The 23536-nt window shown below is 47.0% G+C and overlaps 1 protein-coding gene and 1 pseudogene across 1 annotated transcript; both read right to left on the bottom strand.

Moving 5' to 3' along the window:
- Positions 1 to 13467: 13467 nt before the first annotated feature.
- LOC107545994 (small integral membrane protein 10-like protein 2A) lies at positions 13468 to 13981 on the bottom strand. The gene has a single exon (XM_016224244.2). The coding sequence runs from the start codon at positions 13843 to 13845 to the stop codon at positions 13609 to 13611; it is 237 nt and encodes a 78-aa protein (XP_016079730.1). The 5' UTR covers positions 13846 to 13981; the 3' UTR covers positions 13468 to 13608.
- An 8835-nt stretch (positions 13982 to 22816) lies between these two features.
- On the bottom strand, positions 22817 to 23138 carry LOC148090392 (cAMP-responsive element modulator-like; annotated as a pseudogene).
- Between the last annotated feature and the right edge of the window lie 398 nt (positions 23139 to 23536).

Raw genomic sequence — 23536 nt, forward strand, 5'->3', positions numbered from 1 at the left:
ACTTCTGAAGGACAGATTCCCAGAATTAAATAGCCATCATGCTGAGCAAAAAAGCAAAGACAAAGACCACCAAGAAGTGCCATCAGCACACAACATCCAATGAAAATGTTTGCCAGGTTTGAAAAGTTAAATGACAGATCCAGAAGATGTCATTAGAAATACTTTTGTTTGCTTTGATAAAGAAGCAACAGGCACCATTTAGGAAGATTACCAGAGCTGCTGACAACAATGGGAGATCAGTTTATAGATGAGGAAGTAGATGTGCTGTACAAAGACTGTTGACAAAAGGGAAATTTCAATTACATCGAGTTCATGTACATTCTTTGTTGTTGTTGTTGTTGTTAATCCTCACCTGAGGATATTTTTTTCCATTGATTTTGAGAGAGGGAGAGAGAGATAGAGAGAGAGAGAGAGAGAGAGAGAGAAGGAGATTGGGGGGGGGAGAGAGAGAGAGAAACATTGATATGAGACACACTGTCTGGTTGCCTCTCGCACATGCCCTGACTTGGGCCAGGATCGAGCCTGCAACCCAGGTACGTGCCCTTAACCAGATATTGAACCCCAGACACTCTAACCACCGAGAACACCTGCCAGGAGAGTTCATGAACATTCTTAAACATGGAGCAAAAAACAAAGATCACTGAAAAACCTTTAACTACAAACTTTCAATTACTGTGTCTTACTCTATTTTATTTCCCAGATACTTACCCCACCCTTATGGAATGTGTTGAATGTGACTTAATTTTACAGCTTTGCCCTTTTTTGGTATGCATTTATTCCAGATCTTTCTGCCACTTAGCACTTGTATAATGAGACTAGAAATGGGGGTGAGGTTGCAAATTGTATTGAAAAAGAGATTGCAAATAAAAATCAATAGATGTGAAAGCCCAGGAAAATATATCCATATTTGTTGTTTTGCTGAATTTTTACATTTTCATATAATAAAAATGATATTTTGAAATAAAGATTATTCTGACTCAAATGGAATATAGTGGCAAGTTAAACAAATAAGTGGTAGTTGGAGATAGTGTTTTTTCAGGTTTTCAATTTCATGTAATGCAGATTTCATGGTAAAATTGATTTTTTAAATGTACATGGTACAGTGTCCTTCAAAAATTTTAGTACACTTTAACATTATTATGCATGAAAAACTTGTTATGCCTTTGTTTTTTCATGCTTTTAGTAAGTCAAATGTTTAAACTATCCTTGGCCGGTTTGGCTCAGTGGTTAGAATGTCAGCACACAGACTGAAGAGTCCCAGGTTCAATTCTGGCCAAGGGAACATACCTTAGTTGCAGGCTCGATCCCAGACCCAGTTGGGGCTCGTGCAGGAGGCAACCAACTGATGTGTCTCTTTCACATTGGTGTTTCACTCTCTCTTCCTCCCTGCCTCTCTCTCTCTCTCTCTCTCTCTCTCTCTCTCTCTCTCTCTCTCTCTCTCTCCCTTCCACTCTCCCTGCAAAGCAATAAGAAAAATATCCTCAGGTGAAGATTTAAAAAAATGTTTAAACTACTGAATGATATAGAATGTATCTAAGAAAACATTATACATTCTATTGATCTAAGCTTCTAAGAAGAGGCAAAATTCTGAACATTTACTGTGTGAGGCATTACACATATATGATTTTCATTGAATCTTCCCAACAATCTTGTGAGATAGACTTTTATTAGCCCTGTATCTTTACTTTTTTTTTTTAGCCCTGTATTTTAAATAGAAGACCTGAGCTTTGAGTAGTTCAGTAATTGATCAGAGTTACTATTACTAAGGGTGAGTTGGAACTCCAGCCTCGGGCACCTAACTCCAGAGACTATAGTGCTGTAACTGCTGTGCTATCTGGGTAAAGCCCCAAATGCCTAAAAGAGTCAAGACACTTCCATTATATTCTAAAAACAGTTCTGTAGTCACTCTTGAAATTTCAAAATAATTGGGGTAATTGATCACTTGAATAGAATTTTAGAAAATTCTATCCTATGTTAAAAAAAATAGAAGACAAAAGATTATAAACAACACTATTGTATGTTTGAAAGCAGTTCATGTAGAGTAGACTGTAGGGAAGGACTAAAGAGCATATCAACAAGGGTGCTATAGGCTTATTTAAAATCCTCAAGGCAAAGCAATTTGAGAAACAGGGGAGAAAATTTTTAAAAAGGAAACACTTTGTTAAAAAAAGTTTTTCAATGTTGTTCAACATCTATTCCCTCTCCTCAGAGTGTTGTATTGGTATTTTACCTACTTAAAATCAATTCATTTACATATTGTTTAGTATTTGTGCTTTACAGCTTGGTGCAATGGACAAATTTCTGTTCACTTGTTATCACTTAATTTTCTTGGGCTTCCTTGTCAACATTTTTCCATTCTTGTGGTCTAGCACAGTGGTTTGCAGTTCATAAGAGCTTTCACTCTCATTTATTATCTAATTCTCACAGCCCGTGAGGTAAGTAGGGCTTAAGTAAAGCTGAAGTTTAGAAAAGCTGAAGCACTTATCCAAAATCCCTCAAGGACAGGAATCCATACCTGGTTCCTTTTTCCACTTCCAAGCTTAAGGTCACCATAAAGTGTCACATAGCCAGGTGAAGAATCACCATATGTTCATGGAAAAGGGGGAAAATGGTGGGATTATCTTTTTTTAAAAAAATATGTTTTTATTGATTTCAGAGAGATGAAGGGTGAGGGAGAGACAGAAACATCAATAATGAAAGAAAGAGTCATTGATCAGCTGTCTCCTGCATGCTCCTTACTGGGGATCGAGCCTGCAACCCAGGCACATGCCCTGACTGGGAATCCAACCATGACCTCCAGGTTATCAGCCACCTGTTATGTGCCAGGCACTATTCTAAATGTTGGGGATAACTGAGGTGGGGAGTGCAGGACAGACAAGGATGCTCCACTCCTGGGGTTCACATTCTCCAACGAGAGACAATCAATAAGGAAACATGGCAGAGGGTGGTCAGGAATGCCCACTTTGACATGGCATGTTAAGATGAGGCCTGAGCCCAGCCAGGCATGGCTCAGCGGTTGAGCATCCACCTAGGATCCAGGAGATAGGGGTTCAATTCCGGGTCAGGGCACATGCCCAGGTTGCGGGTTAGGCAGCCTATCAGTGACTCTCTCATTATTGATGTTCCTGGCTCTCTCTCTCCCTCTCCTTTCCTCTCTCTGAAATCAATAAAGATATATTTAAAAAAAAAAAAAAAAAGATGAGGTCTGAATGGCAAGAAGGAGGTCCCATGAGATAATCAGAGTAAAGCTTTGCATTAAAAAGGGATGGCTTCTCCCAGTGCACATCCTGCTTCTCCCAAGGTAGGATCTTTGGGACAGCATAAGAGAACAATGCAAAGATGGTATTTGCTGCGTAGTCTAAGTGTGGGATTATAGGGCTTTAGGCACCAAGAGACATACTTTATGTTTGAAAAAACTCAAACTTGCTGTGTGTATAGAATGGAGAGGCAAGAATAGAAGCAAGAAGACTTCCAGTTAGGAGGCTGTCACCCTCATCCAGGCAAGACATGAGGACAGCTTGGACTCCGGAAGTGGTTGAGGAGATGGCTATAAAATGCCCCTCCTTGCCCCACCTGTTTCCTCCCCTCCAACTATATCTCGTTACCATCTTTGTGACATGATTTTAATTGCATTTATTCTATTGCTCTGCTTAAAACCAGATTTGAAAGATTGGAGAGAAAAAAGCTTTCAAAATTACAACCAAAGATACTTAGTTCTTTTTTGAATGCCTTATGTTTACCTGACATCAGCCATTCCTTTCATCTATATTGTCTATAAAAAGCATTGAGGAATCCAGTACTATAAGGCGCCTAGCCCACAGCCTTGCTCCTCTTCAGTATCCAATAAATACTATTATTGCTGACGATGAAATCAAACCAAATCAAAAAAGAGCAATAACAAAGAAACATAAAGATTATGTTTGGTCTCTAAAATGCTGGGATTTAAAATTCTTTCCACTATAAACAAACCTCACTCCAGAGCCTCACTGGCTAGACTGAAGCAACAAGTGGGGAATAAGTGTGCCTGCTTAGAAGAGCTCTCAGGAAGCAAGGACAGGAAACTGTGCAAAGCATTACACAAGGCATGCTTCTCCCTGGCAGGGGAAAAGGCAAACTCACAGGAAGAAACTGTGGGGCAGGAATGTGACCGGGCTCTGGTCCTTCACTTGTCCTCCCAGAGGCACTCTCCTGGAGAGTCAGTGCCAAGAAGCTTGCTCTGTGGCCGTGAAGGGTCAAAGGTTCAGGCATACTAGGACTCTTGAGTGTTTCCAGCAGAGCTGGGGGCCAGCAGAGGAAGGCTGTGAGCTTCAGGGAGGCTCACCGAGGATTTAAGCTGTAGTACAACCACCAGAGTCATGGAGTGGCTGTCTTTTCCAAATCGGGGAAAATGTTGCCGGATAGAATTTCCTCTGGGTTTTGTGTCCCCCCCCCTCCCCCCCGTGGATATCTGCTACCTGATCTGTGCAACTGAGTGCGAGCAGGTGAGAAATAGAGGAACAAGGCTGAGAGAAGGTGGAAGGAATGAGTTGTTTCCACGTGTGTGTGGCGGGGCAGGGGTGGGGGGTGGGGAGTGCTCCTGTTTTGTGGACTTCCTCAGCAGCTGCCACCTGTGGAGCCCTTCCTAAGAGCCAGGCACTTCCACAGGCACAGGGTGGTCTTTTAACCCATGACAGCCTGCGAGGTGGGTGTTGCACATGCTAGTCTTACCAGCCAGGAAGCTGGGGCTCAGAGAGGCCCAGCGGCGTTCCCACAGTCCTTGTCAGGTGGTAGAGCTGCTGTATCTGAGGACGAAGTTCGTGCCCTTGACACTGACACAGTGACGCAGTGCTGCCTTTGGATGTCCCTGAGACTGAGCAGCTCCTAGGATGAATAAGGCTAGTAGCTAGCAGAGACCAGTCCTCCTGACTGACCGCTCCCACAAGTCAGGCTGCGTGCTCAGTGTTCATAGGGCCATGTGCACTCTTTCACCGGTTCCTCACAGAACCTCTCAAGTACTGATCATTTTGCAGGTGAAGAAAGTGAAGCTCAGAGAGTGTGAGGGACCTGGCCATAGTCACCCTGCTCATGACCTGGAGAGCCAGGGCTCCACCCCAGCTGTTTCCCCCTCCCAACTCTGCTCAAACAGCATTGCGCCGAGTTTAAAGATGGGACTGACCATGTCCCAGCATTACTGGTGTTCCAAAAGGACCCTGACTTACAGAGGGGCCCTGCTCCCTGGTCGTATCTGCCAATCACTGCTGTAACGTGCATAGAAATCAGAAGCACGTAATCAGTTCAGAGGTTCGTATTTGTTCGAGAGCTCACACCACGTATAACTTTTGAAAACCTGTACCCCTCATACTTGCGGTTTGCTCAATTACAGGAAGCTGCCTGCCTGAGCTGGGCGAAATGCTCCTTCCTGCAGCCCCAGTCTGGCCTGCGCTAGTGGAGCGTCGCCATCTACTGGCTGTTCCCTTGAACTTCATCAGAGAGCCCAGGTGGGTGTTGGTTGCACGGGCTACAGCTCAGCGCCAGAGTCACCTGTGCACAGCAGGTGTTGGTAAAGGGGCAAGAAGAGAGAGAGAAAGAAGGTCCTGGAGCACAGGAAGGGAGTGGGCGGAGTGGAGTCAGTGTGAGGTTGTAGAGCCTGTGCTTTAGCAATTTCACTTGATTCTCAGGGCGATATGGTCTGACTTTTTATTAAATTTGACATTGGGGAAAAGCTGGCTCAGCAGCGCATCCTCGAACTGCAGTGACTCGCACGGGGCATGTATGTGGAGACTCGCTGTGATGGTGCGGCCATAGAAAATGAGAAACTAGACCAGAAGAGAAATGCGTGTGCTCTTTGCAAAACATCGACTCCAGCTGTGACATTGCTCCCCTGGGGCCTGCACTCCTGTGGGCGGGAGGGGGCACACGAGGAAACAGGTGCAGAGGGTCGGCGTGACATGCCCATGTCCCCACAACTGTGAGCCGTGGAGCTGGAACTCGCAGGACGGCACTCTGCCCTCTGCCCTCCTGGGGGTCAAAACCTGCCACTGAGGGAAGTAGGAAGTGGAGGGTGGAAAACACTACACAGGGTCTGGGGCGAGATTTTGCATCACGTCAGAACAAAACATGCTTTCAAAAGCATGTGGGCATCACCTGGAAAGGGCTTTAGCAAAGACCTGCCAAAAAAATTGCACTGAAAACACATTCGGGATTTCAGTGGAATTACCTTCCCGTTGTGGCAGGTGCACCCACTGGGACTCTTGTCACATTTGCTCTGACTTTGGTTATTTTTGTCTTGTTTTTTGTTTTTAACATAACACAATTTTTAAAAGCAGTCTTTGGGTGTCCGTCTCTGGGAACTGTGAAGCCCACCTCTGGCTCTGCTGGCTTGGGCGGTCTGGTTGTTCTGAGTTAACACACACCCCAGATTACTTCCTGGGTTTTCAGGGGTACCTTCCTCCTGGCCGAGCCCTCACGCAATCCTCAAAACTGCTCTGCGCTCAGATGTTCTCTGTTGGATCCTCTCCCTGGTCCACTGGGGGTCTGTGCCCAGGGCCCACCATGGGTCGGGCATGGAGTGGTGTCCAGGAAAGACAGGTTACCAAGTGAATGGCCAAGGGTCTTTGCCTCCACTGAGGCCCTGTGGGTGGCACCGTGAGCCCATCTGTAGGGTGTCCTGAAGGCCTGTCCTGGGAGCATGGAGCCCATTTAACATTTAATGAGCCGCCTGCCTGGGGACTGTGGCATGAATTGGTATGTGGGGAAGCAGGGGGAAGGTGGTGTTCATGTGGGAGACTCCTGATTTCTGTGGAAGGGAGTGTTCTGAGTGGAAGAGCAGTAATGGTTGTTGCCGATGCACTCCGTGGAAGCCAGAGAGAGGGAGGGCTGTCTTGGTGGTCACAGAGGGAGGATTCCGAGAAAGGGTTGGCGGCAGGGCAAGGGAAAGGCTGGACTGGGGTGGCCTTGGGGACTGCTCTGCAGAAATGGGATAGGGCCCCAGGTCCAGCATGGTTCCAGCTGCAGGTGGCCAAAGTGGGACAGAGCCTGGAGATGGCAACAGTGACTGGTGCGCAGGCAGGGGCATCTACCCTTGTCATGCAGGCAGCCAATCCAGCCCAGTGTGCCTGTGTGGGATTGGGGGTGGGGGTGGGCAGCCAGCCCTTGGAAGCTCTGGCTGGTAGTCTCACTGCCTTGGGCAGACTGTGGGCCATGGTGGCCTGCTGTTTGGGGACATCAGGCAGCTCAGTCACGGGCCCCCATGGGCTCTCTGGCCAGCGAGGGAGGGACCCGTTGTGTTGGCCTCTGTGGGAAGACACTTTTTCTTCATCCTTTCCTGACTGGGTTGTTGGGAAGGTCAGCCAAGGGGCCAGAATGGGCTTCCATGGTGGGCTGAGAAATTGGGCCCAGGGAACAGGGAGGTGAGCCAGGTTCAGTACACAGACTCAGAGGTAGCCTCAGGCCCAGGACAAAGGTGGGTGCCAAGAAGGGTGCCAGAGGCACCAGGCACTGGGCCTGAAGACACAGGCCGAACCTGAGCCTGGATGCTGAGTGTGCCCTGAGCTCAGAGTTGTGGAAATGGGGGAGCAGAGCAGGAGGCAGGAGGAGGGGCCAGGCAGCAGAAGAGGCCTGGCTGAGACCAAAGGCTGAAGATGAGGGAGGGACAGAAGATGGCAGCTTGCTCTTGTGGGGCCAGGAGCTGCTCATAGAAGGGTGGATGGGTGCAGATGCTGGGGTGAAGTCTGAGGAGGTGGACCTTGATCCTGCTCTAAAAGTGGTCAGAGTCAGGAGGCAGCCAGGGAGAGCAGTACCGAGGCATCGTTTGGAGGTGCAGGCCATGAGCACTGTGGTCCTGAGGCTGTGTGCCAAATACCCAGATGCCAGGAAAAGCCTGGTGCATCCTGGCCAACCAAAAATAAGGGCGTATTTGAAGGTTAGGCCCCCTGGGGACAGGGCTAGGGTGGTAGCACATCAGCCCATGGGTTTGCGAAACCTGCACTTAAGCAGGACTCTGGGCTGCAGAGGCCTGACCTCAGTGTTTCCTAAGAATCTGGTCGCCCTGCTGGAGGGACTCAACCTCTGCTCTCCATCCCGGTAAGAGCTGGAATGTCCGGTGGAGTGACTGCGGTTCCCCCAGGGCTCTCTCTCTACTGCTTTGGTCCTGCTTGCCCATTCTGATCCTCTTCCTGGGAGGAGCTGGGGGCAGCCTGCTGGGAGTGCTGGGAATGTGGGATGTTATAGTGTTGGGTCCAGAGGGAGCAGGCATTTATGTAGGGGCAGCACTGTTGTGTCCAGATTTGTGCCTTCATCAACGATGGGAGGAGCCAAGACAGCTCTACCCACTGCCCATTAGTGGCCCAGGAGCCTGCCCTCCTGCTGCACCCCCATTGGCCTGGCCTTGATGGGGACAGACCCTGCAGGAGGTGCACTAAGGGGCAAGGAGCCTGCAGTCCTGGTGAGCTAGCTCCTGGGGTAGCAGCAGGTCCCCATGGGGCAGAGGGGTAGGGAGCCCTAGAGGCTGAGCAGCCAACTGAAGCAAGAGGAGGGGACCCTGAGAGGCCTCTGTCACCTAAGGGTGTCAGAGAGGCAGCGGCTGAGACAGGGGCCATGTGCTTTGTCTCCTGTGGTGAGTGCCCAGGCCATGGTCGAGCTTCTGACCAAGGCTGTGTGTGGTCTTCTTCTGGGAGAGGGCGGACTCCGAGGAGGGGCAGTGCCTGAGGCAGCCAGGGCCCTTCCGGGTCCCCTCTCAGTCCCTTCATCCCCCATGCAGTGACCCTCCCCAGAGGGGCTCCGCCACCCCTGGTCCAGTTGGAGGTGGACGGGGGGGGGGGGGGGGGGGGGGAGCAAGCTGGAAGGTGGCTCCAACTCCTGTGTGCATAGGGAGGTGGCTCCAACTCCTGTGTGCATAGGGAGTCCCCAAGTGCTGAAGTCCTAGTGTCCACCAGAGCTGGGCCTGCATCCACCCAAGCCCCGGACTCTCCTGTCCATTCAAAGTGGCAAAGGTGGCAGAATGTACGTTCCAAGGACAGGGGTGCGGGTAAGGAGTCTCTAATTGCTCAGGTCCAGCTCAAGGGTCAACTGGCGGTCACATCCTCTCCATGACCTCCTCCAACAGATGGCTGTGGAATTATGATGAAATGATGGCAGCAAAGCATCCATCGCAGTGCCTGGAGTTCTGTAGGGCCTCATTACATGTCGGTTCCCTTCATTTGGTTTTCTGCCCTCAGAGTGATAAGGCCTGAGGACAAATGTTGACTAGACAACATCCCCTTGAATGCCCACAACCACACCAGGCCTGGCCACACAGTAGTTGGTGGAGGGGCCGGACTCAGGGCACAGGTCTTAACCAAAACAGGGCACGCCTAGCCGGGAAGGGGCCTTGGAGCTCTGGCTTGATCCTCTCCCATCTTGGTGGTGCCGGGCTCCATGATCCCTGGAGTGGGCGTGAGGACATCAGGGACTGAACAGGACCATCTGGACAAAGGGGAGGGAAGCTCAGGGCACTGGCAGGGACTTGGGCCCCTCCTTCCTGTGGTGGCAGATGTTGAAAGGGTCTGTCCTCTCAGGGTGCTTTGACCCCGGGAGAGCTCCTGGCAACAGGTGAGGAGTGCGCCCAGGGCCTCTACCCAGGCTGTGTTCCTCCTTGTGCCCACAATCCTGCATCCTCAGGATGGCTCCCTTCTGGATCCTGGGGCCTTGTTTTTCTCTATCCTGGCTGCTGCACTCCTCCCCAGGCCTCCTGCACTCAGCTGTCTGCCTGCCTGCCACCCTCACCCCTGCAGATGCCTCAGAAACCCTGGCCTGGCTTCTCTGGGGAGGTGCTGGGAGTGGAGCTCTGATGGGCCGGCTGGGGTCTAAGGTGGGGGGAAGAGAAGCTTCTCTCCCTGTGGTTTATCTTCTCCAAAACTCTGCACCCACCTGGCTGGCAGGGAGGCGATGGGAACCTGGCTACCTGGTGCTACAGAGGCGCTTCTGGTGAAACAAAATGATCTGCAGACAGACTTTTATTTCACCTCGCTCCCCCAGCCCACCCTCGGGGTTTGACTGGATTAAGCGCTTTGCAACACCAGGTTCTAAAATGAAGACCAGACTTAGGTGTTAGGTTATTCAAACAAAGGTTGTGAGTGGGACAGTTGTCACCTGTGGGGCTAGGCCTATGCTCCTGCCTTCTCCTCATGGGGGCAGTGGTCCAGGTTGAGTGGGGTCTCCAGAATCTCCGGAAGAGGCCCTCCCACGTACAGCCCTCTGAGGGTGCTCCCCTCCCCCAGCGCCTGGGCATCAGTGGTGATCTCAGCACTGGCCCCGCTGTCCTCCAAGGCCCCTCTGTCCTCCAAGGCTATTGCGCCACACCGGAAACAGGAGGCCTCCAGTTCTATTTCTTTTATTGAACTTAAGGGCTTCTTTTTAAATGTAGACAAGAAGTTTTGACAACACCAGGAACATGAACATTTCTCTGACCAGTACAGAGTTAACACACACACACACACAAAATTGAAAGTCATCCTATTCAGGTTGGCGACTCTGATTCTGCAGAATTTCCACTGCCTGGAAAACAGACTGCAAATAAATAAAGTGCATCGAGAGCCAGTCTAGCAGCCAGGGCCCCGTGGGGTTGCGGGGAGGTGGGAAAGCGGAAGCAGCTCGCACTACTCAAGGCCAAAATGGTAAGAAAAGCAGAGGCAGGAGCACAGGCTCAGGACCAGTCCCTGGCCCCTCCCCCAGCCGTTCCCTTTGAGCAGACACAGCCAGAGCCAGAGCCACAGAGGACTTCCTGTGCCCCTCTGGATGGGGAGGAGCTTCTTGGCAAGGGAGCAGGTCTGTGAGGCCAGGGGCCCATGAGGCCAGGGGCCCCTGAGGCTCAGGCACACATTTCTCTCTGTGGGACACAAGCACACATTCAGTGGGGAGCCTCCCTCATGCCATTCTCAGGCCTTCTTCCTCCGTGGCTGGCCCTGGAGGAGGCTGGAGCTGGGGATCCAGTCACCCAGAGAGCGAGACCTGGGCTTGAAAGGGGCACATCAGTGTACCATCCCCAAGGAGGTCCCTGGTCTTCCTCCCATCTTATACAGCCCGTGTTGCTCTCCTTTCTCTGAGGCTGTCCCCGGAGATGTACGGATGGAGTCGGCAGGCTGGCAGGCTCCCAGAAGTGGTCCTGGGTGGAGAGGGTTGGAGTGGAGGAGGGGCTGCCAGGACCGGGGGCTCCCGGGTGACTTGGCACAAAGCAGGAAGCCATCAGGCCCTGTGTGTGGGAAACTGCAGGGGGCACGTGGGAGCCTTGGTCCAGCCTCAGTCCCCAGTCCCTGGGGTGAGGCAGGAGGAGTACTTCACCCAGGACCCAGGCTCCAGCTGAACAGCTGAGGAGGGCAGATATTGTGAGACTGGGCCACTCAGTCCCTGGGGCTGACCCCACTAGTGTGGTTTTCAGTCCCAGGAACTCTGAGTACTTGGGCACACAGCAACCAGTGTCAGAGCAGATGTGGGACCAGAGGCGGGTGTTGAAGGCCAGGGTCTCTCCTGGATCCCCTCTGAGCTGCTCCCGGCCATGCTGGTACGCCCGTCAGCAGCACATCCCAGGCCTCCAGGACCAATTCAAGCCCATCTGGAGGAGAGTCTCCTGGGTGATCCTGGGCATGGGTGAGCTGAGCCTGGGGACAGAGAGATGGGGTCATGCATGGTTCCCAGTCCCCTCCCACCCCCAGTTTATCCTTTACCCTCCTGGTCACATCATGTCCCCAGGAGCCGCCACCACCTCCCTGACCCAAACTGAGAGGTTTGTGTCCAGTTTTTGAGGAGCCCTTGGTTAAGCCTGGGGTGGGGCTGGGAAGACCTGGCTCTGTGGGTGAGGACCTCAGCTACCCAGGGGAATCCTAGGACTCGTGTCTCTTGTGCCCGTCTCAGCTCTGGCTGTCCCCCTGGTCTTTCCCGTGACCACCCATACTACTCCAAGGAAAGCCAGTCCCTCACATTCCCACCCTGGCCCTCTCTCTCCCTAGCTCTCCTGGGAGCCTTGTGATCCCCTGCCCCATCCCACTGGGCCAGGTCTTCTGGAAGACTGGGGGATGGGTGGGCGAGTGCAGGCCTTAGGGAAGATTTAGCTCCTCCACGTCTTATCTGTGTGACAAGGGCACACCTGAGCCCCTCTCCCATAACCCGTTTCCCTTGTCCGTAGGTAGGGAGCATAGAACACCCTCAAGGCGTGCTAGGAGAGTTCAGCGCCCAGGTGACATGGTCCTGTCGTTCCCCATGCCCGAACCAGGCCAGGGGGCTGCCCCACACCTCGGGGCCTCTGCCTGGGAGGCCCTTCATCTCCTCCTCAGCCAGGCCCTGCACTCAGCTGCTACCAGGAAGCTCTAGGGGCAGGGGGCCCCTTGGGCACAGATTTGACTCTTGATGAGGCCAGAGAAGGGGCAAGTCACTGGCTACAGACACTGGTTCCTGAACAAGAGAAATGGAGACTTGAGAGTTGCCTCCCACCCAGGGAGGTCCGCGTTTCTCCAGGTGTTGCCTTCTCCACAAGCCCCTTCTCCATCTGCTCCTCCACCCCGGCCCGAGAGCTGCCCTCTGCTCAAGGAAACGCACGTTTCCCCAGACGCTTTGGGTTCACAGGGCGCTCCTGGAGGTTGTCTGAGCCAAAGGATGGCACTCTGTGGCATGGGGAGGGCTGCAGATGGCAGAAGAGCAAAACTGGGGGAGGGCTAGGGAGGAAGGCACCTTTCCCCTCTTCCCTTCCTCCAAATGCATCCTCAGAGAGGAAGGAGGGGAGCAAAAGGGACAGCAGGAGCAGGATGCAGGGGGCTGCAGGGAGCCCAGGGGCCTGAGGGCTGAGAAGGGGACAGACCTGGGGTTCCAGGCTGCCTACCCAGGAAGGTGGAGGGGAAGTGTGGCAGCATCTTTTCTCCTCTAGGGCTTTCCCGTGGGCCACCCCAGCCCATCCACCTCCATTCCCTCAGGCTCAGGTGACACCTCCTGGGCCTCCAGGGAAAGGGGGCGGGAACGGGGCTGTGGGCGGGAGGGTACACCCTGTCTCTATGGGTGACGGGCTGAACCTCTCAGATGCGTGATGCCTGAGTCACAGTCCCCCCTAGCCCCCATAGAATCATGACAAGGGACTGCGAAGAGCCCGTGGCTGCCCAGCCTGCCTGCGCTCGGCTCTGAGCTCTCTGGGCTGGCTTCCCCGGGTCCCTTCCACATTTCCCCAAACCCCCAAGGGGCCTGGACGCCTAAGATGTCATGGCAACCGCCTCCCTCCAGCCCTCAGGTCCAGCCTTTCTCTGGCAGCCTACCTTTTTGGTCAGGGCCAGTCAGAGCAAGTCCCCGCAGCAGCATTTCTTCTTTCTGGTCCCCCCTTCGGCCGATGTGAGGCAACAGGTCGGCTGCACTCAGATAATTTTCTCGAGCCCAAAGGGAAGGGCCCGTTTGGCTCGTTTCTGGGCAACCCGGCCCCGGCCGCAGAACGTGCGCGCAGGTCGCGGCTGGGTCCGGGGCTCGGTGGCCTCGGTGGCTCAGTGGCCGGCGTCCTCTGGCGGAGCCGTAGGGTCCCGGGGCCCGGGCCGCCCCGCCTGCTTTCCGCGCTGCGTCCGGGACACCTGGGGGCCCGGCTGTCTGTCCCGCCTGGGGCGGGCGCTGGACCCTCCTGCGCGCTCACTCGATCCGCACCTGCAGGCGGACGTTGAACATCACCGAGGCCACCACGTAGAAGTAGGGGAAGTTCATGCGCAGCCGCCAGGCCAGGTCGAAGAAGGTGAGCAGCGTGCGCGTGAGCCCTTTGCAGAAGGCGCTGTAGGAGCCGCGGGCCGCGGCCGAGCGCGACAGTCGTACAGCCAGACCCGACAGGGCCGCCGCCGCCGCCGCCACCGACAGAGCTGCGGACGCCGCCATGGGCCCTGCAGGCTCCCGCCACGCCGACCCGCAGGAGCTCCAGCGGGCGGCAGGTGGACGCGAGGAGTGGAGCGACCCGCCAGCCCGGGGCGTCCTCCTGCGGGGTTCGGAGCTCAGTCTCCCCCTGGCAGGGTTCCGGAGGCAGCGGCAGCCCCTGCCCCTCCGCTGCCGCCCTCAGACAGCCCCGCCCCTTTGCTGGCTCCAGGGCCTGTTGGCCTAGGGCGCAGCTCCGCCCCTACCTTCTCCGCCTTTCCTGCCAAGAGCCACAGAGCTGCAGCAGCCGAGGTAGCCCAGACTAGTGGCACCAGCCCCCTTGGCAAGTCCTGCCCATGACCGCCCATTTGACATACCTAGGCTTCTAAAAGCAGAGCCTGAGGGCCTGAGCTAATTAGAAGGCGATGCTCCCCAGGAATTGATTTGTGGAAAGCCCTAGAACCGAATGGAAGGCTGAAGCTCTGAACTGGTATACTGAATCTGTACAGAAGGCCCACCTAAAACTCTCCGCCCATTCACACACACACACCTCTCCCCCTCTCTCCACAGAACATCTGTCCACCCAACCTGTCTTTCCTCTCTTTAATTCACAGTTATCTGGTACCAATGCACTATGGAGTTTCACCAAATCCACAAAATATCCTTTCTGGTACATTTGCTGGTTATGTGTATTTTTCTTTATTCGTAAATTGCCCCGTTGCCCCTACCTTTCACCCCATAGTGATTTCTAAGGACTCCTCTTAGTCTCTCTTTGCCTTGGATACTGCAGAAGGTCTTCTCAGGTTTTCATTTGTGTTTTTTCTTACTGGTGGGCTTAAAAGCCCTTTCATGGTTTCATCTCATCTTTATTCTAAACTAAATCCAACCCAAACTTGATCACATTTTCATGATAGTTATCCTCACGCATCATGATAGTTACGACTTTTGAAAATCTATCTGCAAGAAGTATATTTAGGAAGCCCTCACCGGAGTTTTCGGGAGGAGGACTAGCCCCAGTATTAAAGCCATCTCAAAATGTCTGCTCACTCCTCACAAGTGAATATCCCTATGCTATCCTTGTAACTATTTATGGAATTCAGCACATTCATATTGAGCAATTGTCATACATACATGGTCAAGGAAAAACAAGTTTCAGAGACACTAGATTATTGTGTGGCATCATAATTTTATCAATAACATCACTATGCATGGGTATGAATGCATAAAAAATACCAGGGCAAAAATATAAAATTACTCAACACTGTTTACCTCTGCTTAAGGCTGTGGGAAGGAAGACTTAACACTTTTTACTGTGTATATGTATGCATATCTACATGTATATAAGTTTTACTTGTGTAATACAATGAAAATATTAATTATTTGATAAAAGGGCCACAGGGATATAGACTTGAGCCACATAGAAACCCTTTGTTCCACACTGGATCCAGCCTCATTCACTTGCAGAGCCTGTTTCTGCCAATCATTTGTGAAACCTATTATTAGCCTCATCTCATTTATTTTTAATATTTTATTTTGAAATAATTATAGGCAGGAAGTTGCAAAAATAGTACAAAAAAAGACCTGTGCCTTTCACCAAGCTTCCCCAATGGTGACATTTTCTGTAGATGTGTATAGTATCAAAACCTGGAAATTGACATTGGTACATTACTGTTAACTAGACCAGAGCCTAATTCAGCATTTACCATTTTCTAGCCTGCATTAATTTATGTGTACACATGTATTGCTCTACCAATTTTTTCCCATGTCAGGATTTGTGTAACCACCACTACAATCAAGATACAAAAATATATACCTCTTTATTCTCACTCAGCCACCCTGTACATATTTTGTTAGAGTTATATGTATTTCATTTTCTTTGCAGGGGCTGTACAAGGTAGTGTGTGTTTAATTTTGGTTTTTACATTGTAAATTGTTAGTATATAGAACTGCAATTGATTTTTTAATTAAACTTTTTATTTTGACATAATTGTAGATTTACTTGTGGTTGTGAAAAAAAAATACAGAGACCCCATGTATATTTTATGCTATTATCCACAGTGATAGTATCTTTCAAAACTACAGTACAATATCAAAATCAGAATATTGACATAATCTATCTTGTTCAGATTTCCCCAGTTTACTTGTTCTCATGTGTGTGTGCAGGTGTGTGTATTGAGCTCTATGCAATTTTATCACATGCGTAGGTTCAATCCGACACCACAGTCAAGATTCAGAATAGTTCCATCACCATAAGGATCCTTTATGTTGCCCTTTTTTGAACACACCCATTTCCATTCTCTTTTCTTAATGCCTGGCAACCACCACTCTGTTGTCCATTACCATAATTTTGGCTTTTCAAGAATATTATAGAAAAGGAATAAAATGGATTATATGTTTTGTTTTTTTAAAACTCTCATAAACTGTTTTCCAGAGTGGCTGTAACATTTACATTCCCATCAGCAATTTGTGAAGGTATCCAGTTTCTCTGCATCCTCCTTAGCATTTGGTGTTATTTTGTTATTTTAACCATCTGACAGGTATATAGCAATACCTTGTTGTGGTTTTAATTTGTATTTCCCTAATGGTAATGATGGTGAGAATCTTTGTGCTTATTTTCTTTCTCTATATCCTCTACAGTGAAATATCTTTTGTCATTTTTAAATATATATATATCTTTATTGATTTCAGAGAGAGGAAAGGAGAGGGAGAGAGAGAGAGAGAGAGAAACATCAATGATGAGAGAGTCATTGATCGAGCCTGCAACCCAGGCATGTGCCCTGACAGGGAATCGAACCCCGATCGCCTGTATCCTAGGTCGACGCTCGACCGCTGAGCCATGCCCGGCCAGGCCTGTCATTTTTTAATTGAACTGTTTTTATTAAGTTTTGTGAGTTCTTTAATATTCTAGCTATGCATCCTTTGTCAGATATGTGATTTGCAAATAATTTCCTCCCAGTCTGTAGCTTGTCTTTTCATTCTGCTAACAAGGGCATTCTCAGAGCAAAAGTTTTAAATTTTGATGAAGTCCAATTTATTTATGGATTGTGGTTTTGGCATCATATGTAAGAATTTTTTTATGAATCCTTAGATTTTCTCCTATGTTCTCTTTTAAAAGTTTTAAAGATCAATTTTCCACTTAAGTCTGTGGTCCATTTTGAGTTAATTTTTATGTAAGGCTTGGAGGTTACAGTCCAGGTTCAATTTTTGACTATGAATGTCCAGTTGCTAGAGCACAATTTGTTGTAAAGGCTAGCCTTTCTCCTGTGAATTTCTTTTTCATCTTTGTCATATTTGAGCATATTTCAGTGGGACTATTTTGCTGTCTTCTATTATGTTGCATTGACTTATGTGTCTATCTTTTCTCCAGTACTACTCTATGTTGATTACTGTAGCTATATAGTATATATTAATATTGGGTAGAATGATTCCTCCCACTTTTTGTTTTTCAACATTTCTTTAGCTCTCCCAGCACTAGTGTTTGTCTGCTTAATTTTGGAATAAGTTTGTCTATGGGTACAAAATCCTTGCTAGAAATAGTATTAAACTTACAGACCAATTTGGGGGAGAATTGACATCATTTCTATGTTTAGTCTTCCAATCCATGAACATACTATGTCTCTTTATTTAGATCTTCAATTTCTTTCATCAAAATTTATATAATTTTATGCATTCAGATCCTGTATATGTTTGATAAATGTATTCCTAAGTACTCATTTTATTTAAAGCAATTATACATGATATTGTGCTTTTAGTTTGAGTTTCTACATGCTCATTGTTATTATTTAGAAATTCTATAAATTAATTAGAAGTGTGTTGTTTATTTTCCACATGTTCAGAGATTTTATTTTAATCCTCACCCAAGGATATGCTTAGAGAGAGGAAGGGAGAGATAGATAGAGATAGAGAGAGAAATATTGATGTGAGAGAAAAACATCAATCGACTGCCTTCCATACCTGTGCCCAGACCAGGTATAGAACCTACAACCTAGGCATGTGCCTTGACCAGGAATTGAACCAGGAACCTTTTGGAGCATAGGACGACACTCAACCAGTTGAGACACTCAACCAACTGAGCCACTCTGGCCAGGCTGGGGATTTTATTGTTATCTTTCTATTATTAATTTCTAGTGTGATCCCTTTGTGGTCAGAAATCAAACTCTGTATGCTTTCAATTCTTTTAGATATTTTTAGATTTGTTTTATGGCTTTAAGAAGAGGATTCCTCTGGAGTGATTCCAGAGGAAGGCGATGTGAGTGATGAAAGAACTGGATCTATGCTTTGTGATAAATGTTTGAAACATTTGTAGTTTAGAGAACAAAGACTTAAGAAAGAGATATGAGATCTCCTTCAAATACTTGAAGGCCTACTATGCTGGAGAGGGATTAAACTACCACAGTACCATTCTGTGGTTTGGAAATTAGGCCAGTCGGGTGAAACTGTCCTAGGCCAACTTAAGGAATGGACAACCTAGAGAAGCAATGAGGCTGCTGTCATTTTCAGTGTCTTAGCACCACTTGGAACTTAATTATTGGTCAGGGATATTGTTAAATTAAGTTTTCCATGATGGAGCCATTAAAGTAGAGGACCTGAAAGAGCCTTTACAATTCCAGGCTCTTTTGCTTCCAAGTTCACTAATATTTATGCTCATTATAAAATTAAGTCATTTTATTTTGTATTTGGAAAAAATGTTTTTGTAAAGAAGCATAAAACTATGCTTAAAATGATGCCCTGACCAGTGTGACTCAGTTGGTTGGAGTGTTGTCCCATACAGTGAAAGGTTGTGGGTTCAATTCTCAGGGAACATACCTAGGTTGTGGGTTTGATCCTGGGTCACGGATTGATATTCCTCTCTCACATAGATCTCTCTCTCTCTCCTTTTCTCTCTCTGTAAAATCAACAAAAACATATTCCCTGGTGAGGATAAAAAAAGAAAACTATTCTTAAAATGAATAAATCTTTAAAATCACATAAAAATTTGAAGTGAAGTTCTTGTAGGCAGCATAGAGATGGATGATGTTTTTTAAAAATTTACTCTGCCAATTTCTGTGTTTTAATTGCTATTCTTAAACCTTTACATTTAAAGTAATTATTAATATGTTAGAGTATAAGAAAGCCATTATTTTCTGTTTGTTAATTCTGCTTCTCATTACTCTGTTTTCCTTTTCTTGCCTTCCAATAGTAATTCCATTTTTTTAAAAAAATATACCTTTATTGATTTCAGAGAGAGGAAAGGAGAGGGATAGATAGAAACATCAATGATTAGAGAATCATTGATCGTCTGCCTCCTGCCTGTCCCCGAGTGGGGATCGAGCCCACAACCCAGGCATGTGCCCTGACCGGGAATCGAACCCCGATCGCCTGGATCCTAGGTCGATGCTCAACTACTGAGCCACACCTGGCCAGGCAGTAATTCCATTTTTAGTTAGTTATAATGTTTCTGAATATAGCTCTTTGTATAGCTTTTTATCATTTTTATTTTATTCTATATTTTCATTATTTATTTTATAATTTTAAAAAATGCAATATGCATATGTACATATCACAGTTTACTGGTGTGTCAGCACGTAACCACTTCGAGGGAAGTAAAGAAATTTTACTTCCATTTAGGTCGTTTTGTCCTCCCTTTTAAATACAGGGTGGGGCAAAAGTGGGTTTACAGTTGTTTATAGGGAAAATAATACAATAATTAATAAATAATGACACAAGAATAAACTCTTTTCCCTACTTTTGCTCCACCCTATATGAATAACAAGTATTTCTTCTATGTACATTGAACCAACATCAGATGATGTTATAGTTTTTGCTTTAACCATAGAACATGATTTTAAAAACTCATATGTGGTGATTATTCTATTATATTTGCCCTGACTTTTACTCACTCCATCAGTTTGCCTTCCTTCCTGAAATCCCATCCTCCTTATATTATAATTTCCTTTCTGGTTAGAAATCTGTGCCTGTCCCAAAGTTACCAAGATCTTCTCCTATGCTTTATTTTAGAAATCTTATGGTTTTAGTTTCACATTTTGATTTGTTGTCTGTTTCAAAATAATTTTTAGTTTTCCTCTAACAAGTCAGAATGGTGGCTTCTGGCTCACAATGCCCGAGAGTAGGAGAGTGGAGCTGCAGGAAGTGTCTGCATACAGAGAGAGAACTTTCCTGCTCCAGCTTAAAAAAATTGTGTATGTATAACATGAGATGAGACAATGTTCATTTCATTTTTTAGGCACCTTTATTGAAGCATACAATAATTGGCATACAATACATGGAGCATATTTATATTGTGTAATTGAATAAGTTTGACATAGGTATACCCTCTTGAAACCATCAGTACAATGAAGTGAATACATCCATCACCCTCAAGTCTCCTCATGCCCCTTTGTAATTTTTTCCTCCCATCTTTTCTTGCCTTCTATACCTAAGCAACTACTAATCTAATTTCTGTCAGTAAAGATTCATGGAGGAAGGGCCACTCGTCAGGAGGTACAGTTGTAGAGGGACACAGTGACTGTCAGAGACAGACTGACCAGTCAGAGTTGCAGTAAGGAGTAAACAACTTGGCCTCTCTCCTTCCACCTTGGATTTCATGAAGTCACTTACCACTGGTCAAACCCAACTACCAGCCAGAGGGTATGGGAGCCCAAGTAATACAGTCTATAAGTGTCAGCCTTCTAGGGCATGTAGCATGTAGAGATAATCATATGTGCATAGCATGTACAACAGTCATCTATTTTAAGACCTGTTGGTGGGAAAAGTCTAGTACTGGTCAGCCCATGGGCTTGTAACATGAAGAGAGTGGAACCAGAACTAATTGTCAAGACCAGCCAGACAAGTAAGTGACTCCCCATGTAGTGTGAGGTGGAGGGATTGGCAAAGGACAGCCCCCCTTCTCTCGTCCCCTGTGCCATCATTAAAGATGGTGTTGAAACCCCTTTCTTGGGTCTCTAAGAAACAGGGACTACCACCAGTGGCTGGGTCACTCCTGGGCACTGCTGATTTGCTCCATAGTAGAGACCATATTTCTTAACTTCACTGCAGTGGTCATCTTCATTCTTGTTCTCACACTGCAGTGTAATTATTTGCAGTAGTCGATTTGTGCCTGTTGTCTCACACTTAATAATTGACTTTTTCAGCATTCATCGTCATGCTTGTTGTCATACACTGAAACAAACTTATTCCAGTGGTCATCCTCATATCATAGTTATTATCTGACACTGAACATTAATCTTATTCCAGCAGTCATCATCATGCTTATTGTCTCACACTAAACTTTAACCTTATTCCAGTGGTCATTGTCACACTACTGTCTCACTCTGATCTTTAACCATAATCTGTCAGTCATTTTCTTGGTTGTTGTGCCACACTGAACATTATCCTACTCCTACAGTGATCTTCTAGCTTGTTGTCACACTCTAAGCCTTTGCCTCATTCCAGTAGTCGTATTTATGGTTATTGTGTCACACTGAATTTTAAACTTATTCCCCCAGTGGTTTCTTTTCTTCCTGTTGCACACCAAACCTAACCTCATTCAGCAGTCAGCTTGATGCTTTTTGTCTCACACTGATGAATAAATTCACTCTGGCATTCATCGTTATGCTTGTTGTGTTAAACTGAAACATAATCTTATTTGAGCAGCCATCAAATTGCTTGTGTTGTCCCATGAACCTTACCCTCATTCCAACAGTCATGTTCAGGATTGTCTCTCATACTGAGAACAGCCTCATTCCAGCAGTCTTTTTTTTAAGTGTATCTTTATCGTTGAAAGTATTACAGATGTCCCCTTTCCCCTTCCCCCGCCATTGATCCCCTCCACCCGGCATCCACCCCCTGCCCCAGGCCTTCTCCACACTATTGTCTGAGTCCATGGGTTATGTATATATGCGTATAAATTCTTCAGTTAATCTCTTCTGACCCACCTACCTTCCCTCTGAGATTCGTCAGCCTTCATGCATGGTATCTCACACTGAACCATAACCTTTCCTGGTGAAAATTTCCTGTTTTTGTCTCACATGGAACAGGTAGTTGTCTTTGTGCTTGTGGTTTAAACAAAATCTTAACTTTGCTCCAATGTGTTGTTTCATGCTTGAACCTAAAATTATTCCATAGTCAGATCTATATGCTTGTTATCAAACACTGAACACTAACTTTATTCCAAGTGTCATCTGTACTTGTTGTCTCACTCTGAATCTTAATATTAATTCATATAAGTCATTTAAAAAAGCAAATGTGGCTGCTTCTGTTTAGTGACTAATACTTTAAGTAAAAATGATCTGTCTGATTGCTATGGTAAAAAAAGCATTTTCCCACTTTCTTTTAGGAAAAAACTGCAACACAAATGAACTCAGTAGAGAGTAGTGAAAACAGAATTACATTTAAAATATAATTTAGAAAACAAATGCACTTCCTTTAGATTAGTATGATATATAAGTTTTGGTAACAAAACCCAACAAGAATCAAATACAGATATTTGTGTCTTATCATGTTTGCATGCATCATAAAGATAACAAAAAATAAGTTTTAAACTTTTACAAGACACAAATATAAACATATAAACAGAAAAATTGTCCCTTATTTTTACCCCAAATTGTCTTCTATATTCAGTAACAAAATTTTTACTTTTCAAAAGTATATGACAGCTATCAGTAAAAATTTCTCTTTAACAAAAAAAACTTTTCATTTTATAATACACAGGTTAGGTATTAATGACACATTTTTAAATAGGACAATTGAATGTAAAACCTGTGTTGCTTTACTATAACTAGAGGAGAATACAGCTAGCACTGTATCATATCTTACTGCAACATACATACTGTATTACCTCCTGCTAGTCTGATATATGCTAGTTGGTATTGCCATGGTAATGAGGTTAGATGGCATTCCTTGTTCCTCTGATTTTTCTTCTTCAATCTTGGAAACAGGAGGCATATGGGAAGAAAGCTCATTCAGTACTTTTCTATAAAGGGTCTTCATGAAATGATTCCTCTACATTTATGAAATTTGATTACACCTTCTGATTCTGCAGATTCATCTGTCTCTCCAATTGCTGCTACCTGAACAGTTTGTATTTGTGGCAACTAAATAACCAATGTTTATGTTGTCTCAGTTACTCCCCAGACTTGTTGGGTTTGGCCTGAGGGCAACTGCATTAGAGTTATAGCTGGGAAGCCGCTTCTGGTACCTGATCTAGCTACAGAAACCTGAGCTAAATCAGAGATTGAATTTTGATCAGTCTAAGTCTGCATATGAGCAGATTTGCTCTCTATCACAGAATGTTACACAGAATTTGTTCCATTCTGCTGGCATTCAATTATTTCCATGATCATTTGTCTTAATACTTTTTTTCCTGCCACATTTGCTCATATTAAGACATTTGTAGTCAATGCCTTGCTCCTTCCCTCTTTCCTCCTTCATATAACCCTCCGTTATGTCATTTCTGTAATGGACCACCCCACTGATTACAGACGGGAAGGGGTGGAGATGATGAGCCCACTGCCCCTTGGGAGCTTCGCCACCACCCAGCATCCTACTGCAGTTGGCCCCAAATGGACCCCAGTCACCTCTGTTGTGCAGCTGGCTTCTCTGCCTAGATGGGACCAGTAGCAGTCATTTTTTATGACACACACTGGGCACTAACATTATTTGAGTCTTTGTCTTAATGTTTCTTGTCTCCTTGTTAGATAGGACAAGAGTCTCAAGGTCTGGGCAGTTCTTACGAAGTGCT

Source organism: Miniopterus natalensis, chromosome X (genome assembly GCF_054644295.1).
Source record: "Miniopterus natalensis isolate mMinNat1 chromosome X, mMinNat1.hap1, whole genome shotgun sequence".
NCBI lineage: Eukaryota > Metazoa > Chordata > Mammalia > Chiroptera > Miniopteridae > Miniopterus > Miniopterus natalensis.

Coding starts and splice junctions, on each gene's coding strand:
- LOC107545994 (XM_016224244.2), bottom strand. CDS start 13,845: ATGGCGGCGTCCGCAGCTCTGTCGGTGGCGGCGGCGGCGGCGGCCCTG.